At 37.5% G+C, this 16,779-nt stretch overlaps 1 protein-coding gene across 2 annotated transcripts in view; it reads left to right on the top strand.

The window, feature by feature from the left end:
- Positions 1-16,779, top strand: part of LOC124605832 (transmembrane protein 117-like) — a 217,745-nt gene that overhangs the window by 175,795 nt on the left and 25,171 nt on the right. For both annotated transcript variants that reach the window (XM_047137761.1, XM_047137760.1), the window contains exons 9-10: positions 2,635-2,757; positions 10,403-10,536. In XM_047137761.1, the coding sequence (XP_046993717.1) occupies positions 2,635-2,757; positions 10,403-10,536 (257 nt within the window). The remainder of the gene's footprint in view (positions 1-2,634; positions 2,758-10,402; positions 10,537-16,779) is intronic.

The raw sequence follows: 16,779 nt of genomic DNA, 5'->3' as shown, positions 1-16,779 counted from the left end.
CTAACTGCCAATGATGATAGGTCCATGCCCTTTTGTACATGCTTCCCCCTAGCACAGAACACTGACTCAATTTCAGTTTCAGAGACAGACTTGTTGCTTTGATGCATGGTTGTAATACTCTGGAGTCTTTTCTGGTGCCTGACAACCCTGTACAGGCCAGCTAGACCTACTACTGGCACCATTCACAACCAAGTGGACAAGTGGTCACAGTAGAGCTGTATTGTGGCTGATGTAACATTTTACAGAACAGTAAACAAATAATTTTAAATTAAGCTTGATGATTCATTTTTAATTTCTGGATATGTTCTGCTGCAAGGATTACAAATTTTCTTTACATCCTAAAGCACTCAGTATCCAACCAAATGATTTCTATTTTATCACCAAAAAAGCCTGGGATAAAATTTAGTTATTACTTGAAGCTACTTGGCATTTTGATTCTCAACCTTTTATTTTACTGATTTTATGATCATTAACAAATTCATGTAACAAATTGTAAAGTAGCAGAAATTTACAACAAATGGAGACAACATAGGCTGCTGAAAAGCCTTAGAAAAAGTAAAATCTTTTAGTTGCTTAGCAAGTTGAGAATTTTGAAGTGTGTTGTCTGGAGTTTAGTATTATATAGCAGTGAATAACGGACAGTCAGAAAGAAGAAATATTTTCATCTAGTTTTGAAATGAGATTGTGGAAAAGAATGCTAAAATAGTAATGGACTGAGATGTGGTGTCAAAATATCATGCTGTATAAAAGAACACCGTTTAAAATAGAAAATTTATTTGTATGAAACTAGGCACAGTTTGTGGTTTTCATATTGGGATTGCTGCAACATTTATCGACCAGAACTAATCTAGACTTCGAACCAGGGCCACCCATATGCAGTGGCAAAGATGACCATGCTCCCCCCCCCCCGAAAAAGTACAGCATTTTTCCTTTCAAGAAATGATCTAAAATCCAGTACTGCACAGGTCTTTAAAAGGGTTGGAACTTTTTTATGGCTACTTTCAAGCCGCCATTCATCTCCCAGGCCTAGCCCACCCCTTCCACTACAAACTAGTGTATGAGCACCTTTGCCTTGGGCTGTGCTACAGATCAGTCTGTTGCCACAAACAAGATTTCAGGGAAGGGGATGGGGGTGATATCACACTGTAGCCAAAATTTTATATACTGCTTCTTCTTTCTATTTAACAATCAACTCCTAAGTAATAACAGATGCTAACTATAAGATAGGATTTATAGCTAGCATTTTTATTCACAAATTTCACATATCCTCGACACAGTATCACTACAAATAACATTAAAGGACACGTTTTGGTGAGATTTTTAATGTGGTGTATGTTAGCATTGATTCAAGCTTAGTGTATTCAGATCTAAAATTGGGTCACTGAATGTTTTATGTGTGTTTTATATGTGGCATTTATGTGTTTACATGACAAAACAATGATGTTCCTCTGACATTACAGGTTTTTTGCTGTGGTTGGCTGACTGAAGAAAAATCAAGCAACCACAATGCTGATTTGTTTCTGAACATAACACACCATATTTCTGGGTAAACAGTGGAAAGTGAAAATAGAGTGGAGGTTGAATGACCAGAGGTTTTGAGAGGCCTATAAGAGCTGCTCTGAGTAGAAGCCAAACCCTCAAACCTGTACTTTATAGAGTTAGTTAACATTTGAACCCGAAGTCTTAAAATCAGCTACTATCTGTTTGAGAGAGATCACTCAGTATCAACAGTTCCAAAAACATTGGCTGTCATTATTTAGACTTGTGTGCAAAACATGAGAAATATGTCTTGATAACTCAAATTCTGTAATACGTTATTGAGAAATATATTGTAATATATATTCTGTGTTGCACCTCTGAGGTTTTAACTATCAGCTGCGTCTGAATGAAACTAAACCAAAAACTGTATTGCAAACGTTAGTCACTCAAGACATAAAGATTGCTGCACCCCTGAAAACTACAATTTTTTTCAGCGATAGAGTACCTAAAAAAGTTCTAAAATTTTCAGACTGTCTTGTTCACTACTCAGGCAAGCAGTATTTGAAATATCTGTATGGCCAACCAATAACACAGATGTATTTCCTGAAAGACTGAAGTGTGCTACTATGCATACAAATATGGACATACTGAGTAATACTTAATTACATTATATTCTGTCCATTCCTCTTCAAATGATCTCCAAACTTTTGAGACAGCAGCTTGTCTGTGCCTACATCTGTAAGGTGCCTCCAAATTTGCTTTTATTGTGAATCCTATCCACAAAGAAAATATACTTTATATTATTTCATCAAATTTGTAATGTACATACTAATTTTAGACCATCTGTGCATATACCGTCTGATCCTAGATTTCAGTCTCTCAAGTAAATGACTTTGAGCATCCATTTCTTTGTTCTCCTCGCCATTGAAAAGTTGTTTAAATGTGTTATGAATAGTGGAGTTCTATGCATTTTGTTCTGAGTTAACAAAGGTAGTGCAGATATATTTGTAATTAATGATTACAGTGCTGGGAAGCAACGAATTAGATGTACCTTTATATAGCAGTGTTCTTAAAGGTTATTTACAGCAAGCTTATCAAAATGGATCACAGTTTACTGGCATGACTCTAAAATAAATGAATTTCCATTGTTTTAAGGACCTGATGACAAAGTACGCACAGTGAATGAACCAGAAATATTATCAACAGGCAACAGTTCACTCTGGACATGGGAGTATAGGTCTCAAATCAATCCACAAACTGGTCTTCCGTTTTATGAAGGTATGTTTCTGACAATAAGTGACACAATAAAAGGTAAATATTAACATTTAATTTTATAACCTACAAAATTTTGCTCTTTGTAATCTTAAGAGGGGAAATTCAATGGATGCCATGGCGAGCTGGCAATGTCTATCAAAGTAAATTAGTGACAGCTCATTGTTTGTCAGCTGCTGATATGCTATGGACAACAAGTGTAACTTCATTGCTTAATGTACCAAAGGCTGTGGCCGCATTTGCCTTAAAATACCTAGCAGGAGTACAATGTGTGTGTTTGGCCATCTTCACAACAAACAAGCTTGGCAATCCTAGTCCCACTGAAGTACACACAGGAACCAGTCACTATGGCACAGTCACATTAATGATACTTACTGTCAGAGGCATTTAAAAAGAAATGAGCCAGTGGCTCTAAAATGAAAACTGCTGAAGGGATCACAGTCCCATTGTACACAAAAGAATGTGCAGTCATTATAAGAGCACTCAGAACCAAAACCCTCCACTAAAGGAACACGGATACACACTCATGTGATGACAGAGCAACCATGTGTAAGTGTTGACCATCCACTGCACTCAGTAGTGCTAAAAACAGAGAAATGGGGGCTTCAAAAGAAGAGGAAAGAGGTGTAGTGCTTTTCATTACAATAGAAGGAGTGTGAGGAATCAAAATTCATCGAAGAATGGCACAAGTGTATGGAAAACACTGTAATTCACAGGTCTGCAATAGAGGGCTTACATCTGTTTTTTGTTCCCCATATCTCTTCTGTTGTAAGGAAATGCACATCAACCTTTTGCTCTTCTTTTGAAGCCTCCATTTCTCTGTTTGCAACACTGCTGAGTGCAGCATAGTAGATGCACGCACAAGCTCTCTCTGTTGTCACATGAGAGTGGGCCCATGTCCCTCTAGCCATGAGTTTGTGGCCTCAGCAGTCCTATAGGGACCACACCTTTTTTCGTAAAAAAATTGGTATCACCTTTACTTCAGCAGTTTTCATTTTACAGTGTCTAGCTAATTTATTTTTGAATGCTCCTCATAGGATAGTTGGACAGAATTTTTTTCCGTCTCCACACTAAAGATATGAATTACATTTAAATGTGTTTCTAGTAACTGCTAATCCATTATAATTTTGAGAGATCTCCCATGGTTCAATTAAAATACTAGAATCTGAGAAGGGCTATGCAAGGATGAAACAGGTTAAATGCTTACTGGCTTCTCCTAATAAGAGACGTAAAAAGGTCATTGAGATTTTGTGGCCCACCCAATGGCCCATTTCTGTTGCCATTCAATTAAACTTCAGTGCTGTACAGTGTTAGACTTGCTGGTTCTATATGATTTATATCTTTTATTTCAACTAATTTTGTTAGATATATGCCTTTAAAATTAGGTTATTATTCATCAAAGTCTTTTGATTATGGTTGAAGTGAGTTATTAGGTAGTCAGGGTTTGTACAGATTATTTATTTATTTAATTAGATATATTCAAGGTTGATATGACTTGAATTTTAAGATTTATCTTTTAACTTGGCACCATAGATTTTGCCATGATATTTAATCTCCTGATGAAGGTTTTCCAACAAAAGTCAGCATTATCACCCACTGATGACAAACAAGTCCCCACAACATATTGCAAAGTTTCAGCGAGACAAACCTACACAACACACAAAATCTTCACCAACTAATTTTGTATTTTCAGAGACATGTTAAACTAAATGACAGAACTCAGGCTCCACATTAAAGGCACTTTAAATATTTAATTTTAACTGTCAGTACTGCTCATAATGTTCATAATATGCCCCTTTAATTCTCTTCAGAAAAACAGTGGTAACTGTGGTCATGGCATAATACAATCATCCTGTTTGATTTTTTAAAAAAAGGGAAGAAAATTATACACTCTAAAATAAATACCATAAAGAACATAACTTCCACCTTCCAATGTGTAAACAAGGCATTAATAAAATCTTTCACCCACTCACAAATCAAATGAAAGTAATCGAATTGTGGTTTATTCATCTCACTATGTACATTTGCAATCCATTTGGTTTGCATACAGGAAACATGTAAAAATTTATAATACAGTAACAATTATTGTTATACTAATAAATAATAGCATTAAAATAAATAATAATATTAGAATGATATTTCTTGGAATGTGTAACACATTGTATCCAGTTCAAATTTCCAGTTCGTCTTGCATGAATTCATCCACTGAGTAATAACATTTCAGTGTTGGTGCCTCATATATTATAGCTTTCTTCTACGTGCACCTAAATTCGTCTGCATTAACTTGTTCCCTTTAATTAATTACAAATTTTCATTCCCATATATTGAAGTCCCTGGGCATAAGGTCTGAGCTGGTTGGTGGGGAGCATGAACAAAATGGTTTTCCTCAAACACACACACACACACACACACACACACACACACACACACACAGGGATGGCAGAGTTAATGTTTTAAGTTTTCAAAATGGACGTTACCATTCTTTGTTTGCAATGCACATACTTCAAATTATTTTTTCTGTATTTTTAGTATCCACACTATGTTTATCAAGTTACCCCAAAAAACAATACCATACCTAGTAATGGATTCAAAGTAGCTTATCTATGCTACTTTTTGTGTGGCCATGTCAGTTGCAGTTGATAATATTTGCATGGCAAATGCAAAGTTGCTCAGTTTGTTTTCAAGATATTCAATGTGTGCCTGTCAGCTCAAATTTTTTACTACATTTAAACCTAAGAATTTGACTGAGTCAACTTCTTCTATACAGTATCTTGGTTGTTGTGTGCAATCTTAATCTGCTCACACTTTGACTCTTTGCTTTTGAATTGCATCATGTGGGTCTTAGATATGTTTAGATTTAATTCATTTAGCTGAAACCAAGTTTCTAAGGTACTGAGAGTTCTGATCGCAGATTTGGGAATTTTTTTTTTCGGAATGCTGATTTTCAACTAAGACAGGAGTATCATCTGTGAACAGAACTGATGGAGAGCTGATATTTAATGATAAGTCAATAACATAGAAGAGAAATAGGACTGGGCCTAAATTGAGCCTTGTGGAACACCCTGAGATACTTTTTCCCAGTCAGAAAAATAATTTGCACCATTTAAAAAGATGCTAACTCTTTGCTTTATGTTTTATAAATAGGATTTAAGCCACTGTAGGCAACTGCCACTAATGCCATACTTTTCAAGTTTGTAAATAAGCAATGCATGGTTTACAGAATCAAATGGCTTAGTGATGTTGCATAAAATTCTTGCCAACTTATTTTTCTTGTCTAATGACTTGCTAATTTTCTCTGTGAAACTTTTCACTGCATCTATGGTGTTTTCCCATGTTAAAAATATAAATGATTGTTTAGATTAATAGAATAATTTGCAATGAAATTTTGGATTTGGACAACAGCAGATTTTTCAGATATTTTAGATATGGCTGGGAGAATTAAGATAGGGTGATAATTTCCCATGATCTCTCTGGATCCCTTCTTGAAGAATGGTTTGACTTCAGCATATTTCAGCACCACTGGGAAACAGTGCTCTTGAAAACAGTGATTTTTATTTGAGCTAGTGGCTTTGCAATTTTATTGTGTATGGCTTTAATAACTTCAGTGAGTATTCCAGCCTAATCAGAAGATTTTTTGTTCATTTATACAGCATTCATTAGTATTTGAGTTGGACTTAACATTAGTATTTCCTTCAATGTCAATTTTTGGAGTTTCTTGGTACAGGGTTTAACAACTAACTCAGATTTAATTACTGATCACACGGCCTTTGTCTTATTTTTATGGTTTAAAATTAGTCTGTTATTAGCCAGATGTTTTGATGCCTTGACAACGCTTTTAAATATATTTTTATGGATCCTAATATATTCAACAAAGTCAATATCTTTATTATATTTCAACTCTCTGTGCAGTAGCCTTTTCTTTACATTGGAAATTTTATGCTCTTGGTAATTCACTTTAATTTATTTGTCATTTTATTGTTTTAGCATCTAGGTGGAAATGTTTCATTAAAAACACCAAGAAAACTATGTAAGAATTTCGCAAAGTTTTCATCACTTAAGTTACAATGATCAAAAGGCCATTTTTTTTCTCTTTTAGCTTCTTACTAAATATTACAAGTTTTCTTTGCTAAAGTTCCTTCTCATATGGGTTCTCATACAAGAAATGTTCCTGTCTGTCTGTGGCAGCTCGATGAACAATATAAAATGATCTGAAATACCTAGATCTAGACAAAATGTATACACATCTTCATATACATAATTAGTTAGAGCATTGTCAATACTGGTTGCTCATTGGCCATTGTCTCTGGTAGCTTCAAAGAAATTCAATTTGAAACCATATTTCTTTACAAGGTCATTGAATCTTGAAGCATAGCTACTATCACAAGTGATATCAATATTAAAATCAGCAGCTATTAATTACAATTAGTTTCTATTTTTCTCTACAAAGATATTCTAGCATAATTTGAAGCTTAGATAAGAATAGTTCTGATGTTGATGTCCCTGGGATTCTGTACAGTGAGATTATTATAACATTTTCTAGTGAGTCCACTATTTCTACACAACAGCTCTCAAGCACACTATCTTTACTTAAATAATTAAAAAAAATGTTATTGTCTCATCTTCCCTGTATTTCTTCAAACAAATTAAACATTCAGAGTTATGAGCCACTTTTCTGTTTTCAGTACTTATACACTATGTGATTAGAAGTATCCGGACACTTAGCTGCAAATGTGTTACCAGTTCATGACACCCTCCATCAGTAATGGTGGAATTCAGTATGGTGTTGGCCCACCCATAGCCTTGATAACAGCTTCCACTCTCACAGGCATACGTGCAGTCAGGTGCTGGAAAGTTTCTTGGGGAATGGCAGCCCATTCGTCATGGAGTGCTGCACTGAGGAGAAGTATCAATGTCGGTTGGTGAGGCATGGCACGAAGTCAGCATTCCAAAACATCTCACAGGTGTTCTATAGGATTCAGGTCAGGACTCTGTGGAGGCCAGTCTCTTGCAGGGAGGTTATTGTCATGTAACCACTCATCATGTAACCACTCTGCCACAGGCCATGCATTATGAACAGGGGCTCAGTCTTGTTGAAAGATGCAATCACCATACCCAAATTGCTTTTCAACAGTGGGAAGCAAGAAGGTGCTTAAAACATCAACGTAAGCCTGTGCTGTGCCAGTGCCAAGCAAAACAACAAGGGGTGCAAGCCCTCTCCATGAAAAACACGACCACACCATAACATCACCACCTCTGAATTTTACTGTTGGCACTACACACGCTGGCAGATGGTGTTCACTGGGCATTCGCCATACTGCCATCAGATTGCCACATTGTGTACCGTGATTCATCACTCCACACACTGGTTTTCCACTGTTCAATTGTCCAATGTTTATGCTCCTTACACCAAGCGAGGCATAGTTTGGCATTTACCAGTGTGATGTGTGGCTTGTGAGCAGCCGCTTGACCATGAAATCCAAGTTTTCACACCTCCCGCCTTACTGTCATCGTACTTGCAGTGGATTCTGATGCAGTTGGGAATTCCTGTGTGATAGTCTGGATAGATGTCTGCATATTAGACATTACGTCCCTCTTCAACTGTCGGTGGTGTCTATCAGTCAACAAACAAGGTCGGCCTGTATGCTTTTGTGCTGTACATGTCCCTTCACATTTCCACTTCACTATCACATTGGAAACAGTGCACCTAGGAATGTTTAGGAATGTGGAAATCTCATGTACAGATGTATGACACAAGTGACACCCAATCACCTGACCATGTTTGAAGTCCATGAGTTCTGCGGGGTGCTCCATTCTGCTCTCTCACGATGTCTAATGACTACTGAGGTCTCTGATATGGAGTACCTGGCAGAAGGTGGCAGCACAATGCACCTACTATGAAAAAGGTATGTTTTTGGGGGTGTCTGGATACTTTTGATTACATAGTGTATGTATAGCATGGAATTTAGTTAAGGCCAAATTACAATAACTTTTAGTACTTTACTTTCAATTTGGTGAAATTATTGTCTTTTATAAAAGTAGCACCTCTGACTACATTGAAGGAGTTTGATGCAGCAACAAAGTTAATTTTGACATCTGTTATAACAAATATTACAATCAATTTGACATTATAGACCTGTAAGCCTGTAAATGTCTATATATGTGAATTGTAATATGAAGACACGCCCAATATCCTTGTAAAAGAGATCGACAGATAAATAAAACAACTACTACTGCTAACAATGGAAGCCTTAAACTGATTAGTGTAGTCTGATCCACACTATGATCTCTCTCTCTCTCTCTCTCTCTCCTCTCTCTCTCCCCCTCCCCCTCCCCCCCTTCCCCCCCCCCTCCTGTGTGTGTGTGTGTGTGTGTGTGTGTGTGTGTGTGTGTGTGTGTGTGTGTAAGTTACAGTTGTGACAGCTAAGTTTACTCAGCACACCAGTAGTAGTAGTAGTAGTAGCAGTAGTAGTAGTAGTAGTTCATTGTTTTACCAACAACATGGCAAGTATTATATACCGTGGTCGGTTGATGAATTCTGTGGTGATTCCCAATGTTTCGTCTCCAACTGCGGGAGACATCTTCAAGGGGGACCGTAGCTTGATGGAAGGTCCAACACACACACTGGCTCGCTACTGACTGGCGCTAAATTCCGCGTCCGCGCACCCCCGCGCCGCGGCGTGACGTCACGTGTTTTGAAAATGTCAGTGCAATTGGCCGCTGCCCGTCGCCGTCGATGGCCGTTGCCAACCAGGAAGATACAGGAATACCTTAGGCCTGCCAAGGACGCTCGCAAACCATTGGAAAAATCTGGAGTGTATAGGATCCCATGCAGCTGTGGTGATGTTTATGTGGGTACCACCAAAAGAACTGTTTCTAAACGTTTGGAAGAGCACAAGGGAAATTGTAGAAGAGGAGAAATGGAATGATCAGCTGTTGCGGAGCATGCTTTCCAGCCAGGGAACCACAATATTCGTTTCCAGGAGACGCAAGTACTAGCGGCCACGAGCGGATACTACGAAAGGCTCTACAGGGAGGCAATCGAAATCGCTAAACACCCAAATAATTTCAACCGAAAGGAGGAATGCGTCAAATTAAACGGTATATGGATGCCGGTGTTAAAGAAGATGTGTACCACTCGTCCACTACTGGGTGATGGCAACGGCGATCGACGGCGACCGACAGCGGCCAATTGCACTGACGTTTTCAAAACATGGGACGTCACGCCGTGGCGCGGGGGCGCGTGGACACGGAATTTAGCGGCAGTCAGTAGCGAGCCAGTGTGTGTGTTGGACCTTCCATCAAGCTACGGACCGCCTTGAAGATGTCTCCCGCAGTCGGAGATGAAACGTTGGGAATCACCACAGAATTCATCAACCGACCACGGCATAACAGTCCGGATAATTATAATGGACATGATATTTCCGGCCGTGAAAGTTTACATTTAAGTATTATATAACAGCTCTATCCAAATCAATGTTAATGTGATGGGTACCAGTATGCTGAAAAAAACAATCAGCATGTTGTTAACAAATATCAAAGATCCCTTTCTTAAAAATAACCACAGAGACAGGAGCTTTATCTCTAGAAATTGTCAAGTAATTCATGAAAAGTATTTCAGCAATGTGTCATTTTTTGGGAAATATATTTTCAGAGGACATGCAGATGAATTCACGATATATGAACTACCCCTTGTCAGTGAAGTGGACTGCATTTATACCATCAGGAATTGGTTTAATACTGTTTGTTTCTCTCGTGTCTCTTTATGGAAGATTCCCATCAAACCAGGTGAGTTCTACAACTAAACCGTACATTAATTAAACAGTTTGAACAAAAGAACCCACAGGCAGCTGTCTGTAAGTGATAAGTATTGAACAGAAGGATAGTGAAGCTACAGTGCCACAAAACTGTTTTCCAGATCCTCAGTAAGTATTTCTCACTATGTTCTATAAAGTGTTTATAAACAAATGTAGTTATTTTCTTTTTATTACTTTTAAAGTGTTATCATAGGATCTAACACTTAGTTGACAGATATGTTTTCATGTGTTCAACTTGAATGAAGATTTCACTTTTCATAAAATGTAAGCTTTCATAGCACGAAAAGCTACAGTTATTAAATTTCCTGGGCTAATATGCTATTGTTGAATGGATTTTATTAATAAACCCAACATTTCATCTCAGTCTGAAGCCGTTTGGAGATGAAATTAAATATTTCACCAGCATTTTGTTAGAGAATGGGTACTCATCTTCAAACCTGCAAAGGGTATCACGAATGTCACAAATAGATCATAGCACCATATTGTCATTTGTGAAATCCAAAATGGCACTCATCGTATAGCGAAGAGCCTGTACAGCTGTGATACCACTGTACTACGCAAATCCACTAGGATTACATAGAAATATTTTAAGGTTGCCGAATATGAGCATCAACTGATAAACAAATTATTTTATTTATTCCGTGGAACCAAGCAAGCCAAAGCTAGTTGGTCACAGAATGGATCAGGACATACTTCACACAATTTTGATAAGAGAATTTATGTAATAAACATGAAAAATGTGAGAGTGTATCCAAATAAATAACACATTACACTGAAAAGTTCTGAACTACTGCAAGACCCTCCTGTAAAGAAAGGTGGAGTGTGCAATAAGAGAAACTTTCAATTTAGATCTGAGGCTTGGGGTTTATCATCCAATTTTTCCAGTTCTGCTAGATGCCTACTGAAAATAAAACATGCTGAATAGTATACACCTTTGTCTTCACTGTTTAAGGAAGTATCATACAACTGTAAGTTGGTTTTCTGTCTGGTGTTGAATGAATGTGGCCATTTCTTCTGAATGAGTGAGTACAGACAACAAATCCCATGATGGACTCTAAGTACAGGAATGACAGAGTTAGAATTTTCTGAGTCACATGAACAACGGCAAGTATGAAGTTTGCAAACTGATACCACAGATAGGTCTGACTGCTCTTTTCTGGGCTATAGATACTTTGGTGAGTGCACAGATTTTCACAAAAATATAGCATCACAAAGAGATAACAAAATCAAAATAAGCAAAGTAAACAAATCTTCACATTGTCAGTCTCAGAGACAATGGAGATATTAAAGTATTCAGTTTCTGCAAAAGATCTGACCATGATACTTCCAAGAAAGCTTCCTGCATCCACTCATAGTGATCTCAGTTCACAGGGCACTCCGCACCTAACTATTGACAACATCGCGAACAACCAACACCAGAAAGACCACAGCAAACAAACTCTCTCCAGCAGTCAACAGACCGCTACCTGCCATGGCTGGAGGATCAGAGGGCATGTGTTGGACATGAGTTATGGAACATAACTCTGCCAGCCACCTTATGGTGCCTGGAGGAGGGTACCTTATACCACTAATAGTCATTTCCTTTCCTGTTCCACTCCCAAATGGCACAAGGTAAAATGGTAGTCTATACACCTCTGTATGAGCGTTAATTTCTCTTATCTTGGCTTACATGAAATGTACACTGGCAGCAGAAGAATTATTCTACAGTCAGCTTCAAATGCCAGTTCTCTACATTTTATCAACAGTTTTTCATGAAAAGAATGTCTTCTTCCCTCCAGAAATTCACATTTAAGTTCGTGAAGCATCTCTGTAACTCTCGCATGTTGATTCAAGCTACCAGTAACAAATATTGCAGTACATCTCTGAAGTGTTTCGATGTCTTCCTGTAATCTGACCTGGTGGGGATCCCACACACTCGAGCAGTATTCAACAATGGGTTGTACTAGTGTTCTATACATGGCACCATTTATAAATGAGCTACTACATTCTCCTAAGATTCTCCCAATAAACCAGTCAACTATATGCCTTCCCTGCTACTGTCCTGACAAGTTCATACCACTTCATGCTGCTTTGCAATGTCATGCATAGATATTTAATTGGCATGACTGTGTCAAACAACACACCATTAATGTTGTGTTTGAACATAATAGCCACTGTTTCTCCTACTCATCTGCATTAGCTTACATTTTTCTACATTTAGGACATGCTGCCATTCATCATGATAACTAGAAATTTTGTCTAATCCATCTCGTATCCTATTATAGTCACTCAGTGACAACACCTTCCATGCATGACAGCATCATCAGCAAACAGCAGCAGACTGCTGTTTGCCTTATCTGTCAGATCATTTGTGCATGTAGAAAACAAGAACAGGCCTATCCCACTTCCCTGGGGCACTCCTGATGATACCCTTGCCTTTGCTGTCCAGGACAACAAACTGGATTCTGTTACTTAAGAAATCTTTGAGCCCTTCACATACAGGGTGAGGAGCCATGATGGCACTTGGACAAGGTGACAAATCATTAAAAGAAAAATCTCCTACCAGAAATGCCAGCTGAGACCATAATAAATTTCTCTATTATGATCCTCAAGAGGAAAGGGAGGATATGGCCAATTCCTTCCTTCATACAAATTTATTAATGTATACAGGTTCATTGGTAACATGGTATTGGTAATCATAATTCACAAACAAAATTTACATCACATTTTTACAACTAATAATATTTTACATTTCAATGCTGGAAAAAGATTGAGAAAATAACTCTTAGCCAAAAAAATTAAGTAATCATACTAGATTTTCTTTTCTTAAGATTTTTCTGATTGATATCCACTCCCTTTCTTTCTCTCTTTTTCCTGCTTTCATTATTTGTGCATCCTCAAGCCTACCCTGGGCCAATTTTGCTGCCTTTAAATTTTCTTCTTCTTCATTTTTTTAGTGCTTTCTTCAGTTTAGCTGAAGCTTGAGAGAGGTTCTTCTCATGCCACCTTAGACAGTTGGTGTTCCATTTCCTTTTCTGTCAGAGTAGCTGTCTCATAGTCAACTGATTTTTTTCATGTTATTCATCTTTTTGAGCTCCTTTTCAAGATGACTATGGTTTTGCTTCTCTTTTTACTTTTTCTTCTAATTCAAGATGTCCTTTCACATTCTTCTTTATGAGAAGTATAATTTTCATGTGCTTGCTGTCCTTACCCAATGAGCTGTGAGTCAATGAGTACAGAAAGTAAAAGGGGGCATTTTCCCAAAGCTTCTCTCACAGTCAAAACACTGTTTAAAAATCTTTCGCTCATTGCTGTATGGTCTCTTCTAATGTGTAATTTGATATGGAATATCTCCTCTAAGGATGCATTTCCGTGGGAAAATGTAGGAGAAGACTTAACAAGTTTTGAAACATTTGGGTACTTCACCTCTATGGATGATGTGTCTTTTTTTGAGATGTGCTGCAGCCAGTAAACCTCAATACCTTTGTTATCTAAAACTGGGTCATCTTTTTCAAATTGTAGAACCTTCCACTAATCTAATGATCTTGCTAGACATAAAACAGCATTATTTTGGCAACCTTTCCTTGGGGTCTTAAAAACATAAAAATTTCACTGGCGCACTTGATAAACATGTCTTTACCATCACATATTTGCAAGCTGCAATGTAATGTTTTTGGGCATTCTTTAGAAACCACAGCTTGTCAAATTCTTCCAGCTTACTAAGTTCTATGGTTACTTGCCCACTAGTTGTTCAAGAGGCAGCAGATTATCCAGTGTAAAGATTTCATTGTGAACTTCAGAAATATTATCAATGTTTTTCAAAGCACAAGGCAAAAAGTTTCGAAGCATATTTTCTATTTCTGTATGCAGCTTGAGAGTCAAAGGCGTCTGCCTTTGAAAAAGTTACGTGAACTTATTGAATAGTGCTGGTTGCAAGTTCTGATGTTTGTAATTTGTCTGCCTTAGACTTCCTGTAAATCACTACTGATGCTATCTCCAACTGATCCAGCATACGGCATTTATTTATGAACAAACTCGCTTCAGCAAGTGCTTCACATAATTTCTGATGTAACTTTTCACCATCTCCTTTACCAGTGACATGTTGTTATGCAACACTTGCTCTCTGACCAAAATGTAATAGTTGTTCGTAATTGTTTGTTATCTTTAACATTGGTAGGTTCATCGAAACCCAATGTGTAATATGTTGAACATGCTTCTTCTAACAAATGTTCATCGGAATATGGTGCCAGTCTATCAGTTATTAGGTATCTCATTTTCTTAGACAAAAGCAAAAAAAAGTTCAGGAACACTGTTAGGGAACATCATCTTAAAAACATTACAAATATCATATGATGAATCCATAGAGTAATTGGAAATCACTGATTTTATTGTCCAAATCAATTCAGCAGTGATGGAACTACACATGGTACTTACCATCTGTACTGATGGTGCATGTATTGAAATTAAAGATTGTGTCTGATCTGTAAGTTCTAAATGGAAATGATGTCATCTGCATTTAATTCCAAAGTTACACTTACATTTTGTTCAAGGTGAGTTGTTAAAAACTGCCTGAAAGCCTTCCATCTCCAAATTAACTAAACAAGAACACACACTGCAAAACAGTTCACTTTCACCAACATCTTTGATGTGCAGAGACTTGACTTTTTAAATTATGTCTTTTCAAGCTAGTTACTATGGAATTTGCATTTCGTGTCACAGCAACAGATCTCTCCCCCCCCAAAACTCAGCTTGCCCTTTTCTCACACAATATCCTGTAAACCATTGATGAAGTGCCCTTAAAGCAGATTCCATATGCCTATGTTTCCAGAAAGCCTTTGACGCTGTGACCTGCTGCAAACTGTTAACAAAGGTCTGAACATACAGAATAGGTTCCAAGATATGTGAGTGGCTTGAAGATTTCTTAAGGGACGGATCCAGTATGTTGCCCTGGATGACAAGTATTCACCAGAGATGTGGGTATCATCATGGGTGCCTCGTGGAACTGCCATAGGACCAATCATTCTTTATTTTCATAAACCTCTGATGACTATTGTGAACAGCAAGTTGCAACTGTTTGCTGATGATACTGCAGTGTTCTGGAAAGTGTGGACACTGAGTGACTGTAGGAGGATACAGGATGACATAAGACAAAATTTCTATTTGGTGTGATGAATGACAGGTTGCTCTAAATGTAGAAAGATGTAAGTTAACAGAGATGAGTAACAAGAAGACCTGTAATGAATCAGTGGTAAGCTGCTTGACACAGTCAGGTCAATTAAATACCTAGGTGTAACGTTGCAAAGCAATATGAAAAGGAACAAGCCTGTAAAGTCAGTACCAGGGAAGCAAATAAGTCTCTCTGGTTAACTGGTAGAATTCTAGGGTAGTGTACTTCATTTTTATAGATGAAGTATACAAGATGAGACTGTGTACAGAACGCTAGTATGAACCACTCTTTAGTACTTCTTGTGTGTTTGGGATTCCCACCAGGTTGGTTTAAGGGAATATATTGAAATAATTCAGAGGTGTGCCACTAGATTTGTTATTTGTTACTGGTGCGTTTGATCAATGTGTGATTATGGAAAATTTGGAGAACTGCCATTTGTGGCTGACTCAAGAACAATTCTATTGTTGCCAATATAAATTTCTCATAAGGAGTGTGAGGACAAGATAAGAGAAATTTGGGCTCGTACAGAGGCACTAAGATACCCGTTCTTCCTCACTGCATTTCTGAGTGGAATAGGAAAGGGAATAACTAGCAGTGGTACAACATACCCTCTGCACTTCACTGAATGGTGGCTTGAGGAAATGCATGTAGATGCAGAGGACAGCTTATTCTATAATGAAAGGAAACTAAATTATCCCTCTATTATGTCAAAAATAAATGTAAGGGAAGTCACAACTGCATTGCGGTTATTATGAGCAAGCAACATTGCTTTAACAGTATTCAAGAGCAGTGATTTGTGTTTCAGCCTTCAACTTTTCATGTATTATTTTTCAGAGATGAATGACAATTTTAACACCCTAGATGCAATTTCACATTATTAGCCCATTTGTTCCCAAAACCATTAATAACAAAACTAGAAGACTAAGAATAATAAATATTTACAAACTTCCACAGTCGGCGCATTTGTTTTCAAGGGGTTATCATTAAACCAAATTCTAAGATACTTATTACTTTCTTGTGAGTGGAATCATCATTGTACATAAATTGTGTAAATGATTTATGTTATGC

The sequence above is a fragment of the Schistocerca americana genome, chromosome 3 (assembly GCF_021461395.2).
Source record: "Schistocerca americana isolate TAMUIC-IGC-003095 chromosome 3, iqSchAmer2.1, whole genome shotgun sequence".
Classification (NCBI taxonomy): domain Eukaryota; kingdom Metazoa; phylum Arthropoda; class Insecta; order Orthoptera; family Acrididae; genus Schistocerca; species Schistocerca americana.
Note: the sequence above shows the minus strand (reverse complement) of the source record. Positions and strands in the feature narration are given on the sequence as shown.